At 57.6% G+C, this 524-nt stretch overlaps 1 protein-coding gene across 2 annotated transcripts in view; it reads right to left on the bottom strand.

Moving 5' to 3' along the window:
* Positions 1 to 524, bottom strand: part of LOC103799961 (diacylglycerol kinase beta-like) — a 15,146-nt gene that overhangs the window by 4,612 nt on the left and 10,010 nt on the right. For both annotated transcript variants that reach the window (XM_009072319.1, XM_009072320.1), the window contains exon 20: positions 377 to 467. In XM_009072319.1, coding sequence (XP_009070567.1) covers positions 377 to 467 — 91 coding nt within the window. The remainder of the gene's footprint in view (positions 1 to 376; positions 468 to 524) is intronic.

Below are 524 nucleotides of genomic sequence, written 5' to 3'. Positions count from 1 at the left end.
AAGTGACAGCGCTCTTAGCAACCGCGGGACCTCCTCCCGGCTCTAATTAAAGGCTGTTTCCATGTCATCCAACGAGGGCTGCGAGCAGTGCGGAGTTTACAGAGAGAATATTCCAGGCACGCTCTCAAATACAGCTGGAAGGAGGGAATACAGGGTTATTCTTTTTTCTCCGCAGCTGGCCGGCCGTGCAGCAAGCGCCGCGCGGTGGAAGAGGAGATCCTGCCAGCCACCGTGTCCTCCTGCACGAGGAGGGGGCAAAGCCAGGGGGGCACCCTCTCCCCAGACAGCCAAAAGCTCTGCCTGAGCGACCCATGGGCTACAGCTTCCAAAAAGCCTTTGTGCCATGGCTGGAGCCAGGGACCACGCTGGGACTCACCTCCACCTCAACATAGTCATGGAGCTTCTTGCAGGTGGCTGCAAAGGTCTCTGATGTCCCAAATTCGAAGTACCACAGCTTGTTCTTCATCCTGGGACACAGAGATCTGTCAGCATCCCACTCGGGTGTGACACCCTGCCCCAGTCAG

This window comes from Acanthisitta chloris, unplaced genomic scaffold (genome assembly GCF_000695815.1).
Source record: "Acanthisitta chloris isolate BGI_N310 unplaced genomic scaffold, ASM69581v1 scaffold24373, whole genome shotgun sequence".
Lineage (NCBI taxonomy): Eukaryota > Metazoa > Chordata > Aves > Passeriformes > Acanthisittidae > Acanthisitta > Acanthisitta chloris.
The sequence above is the reverse complement of the archived record's forward strand: the minus strand, read 5'-3'. Positions and strand labels throughout refer to the sequence as shown.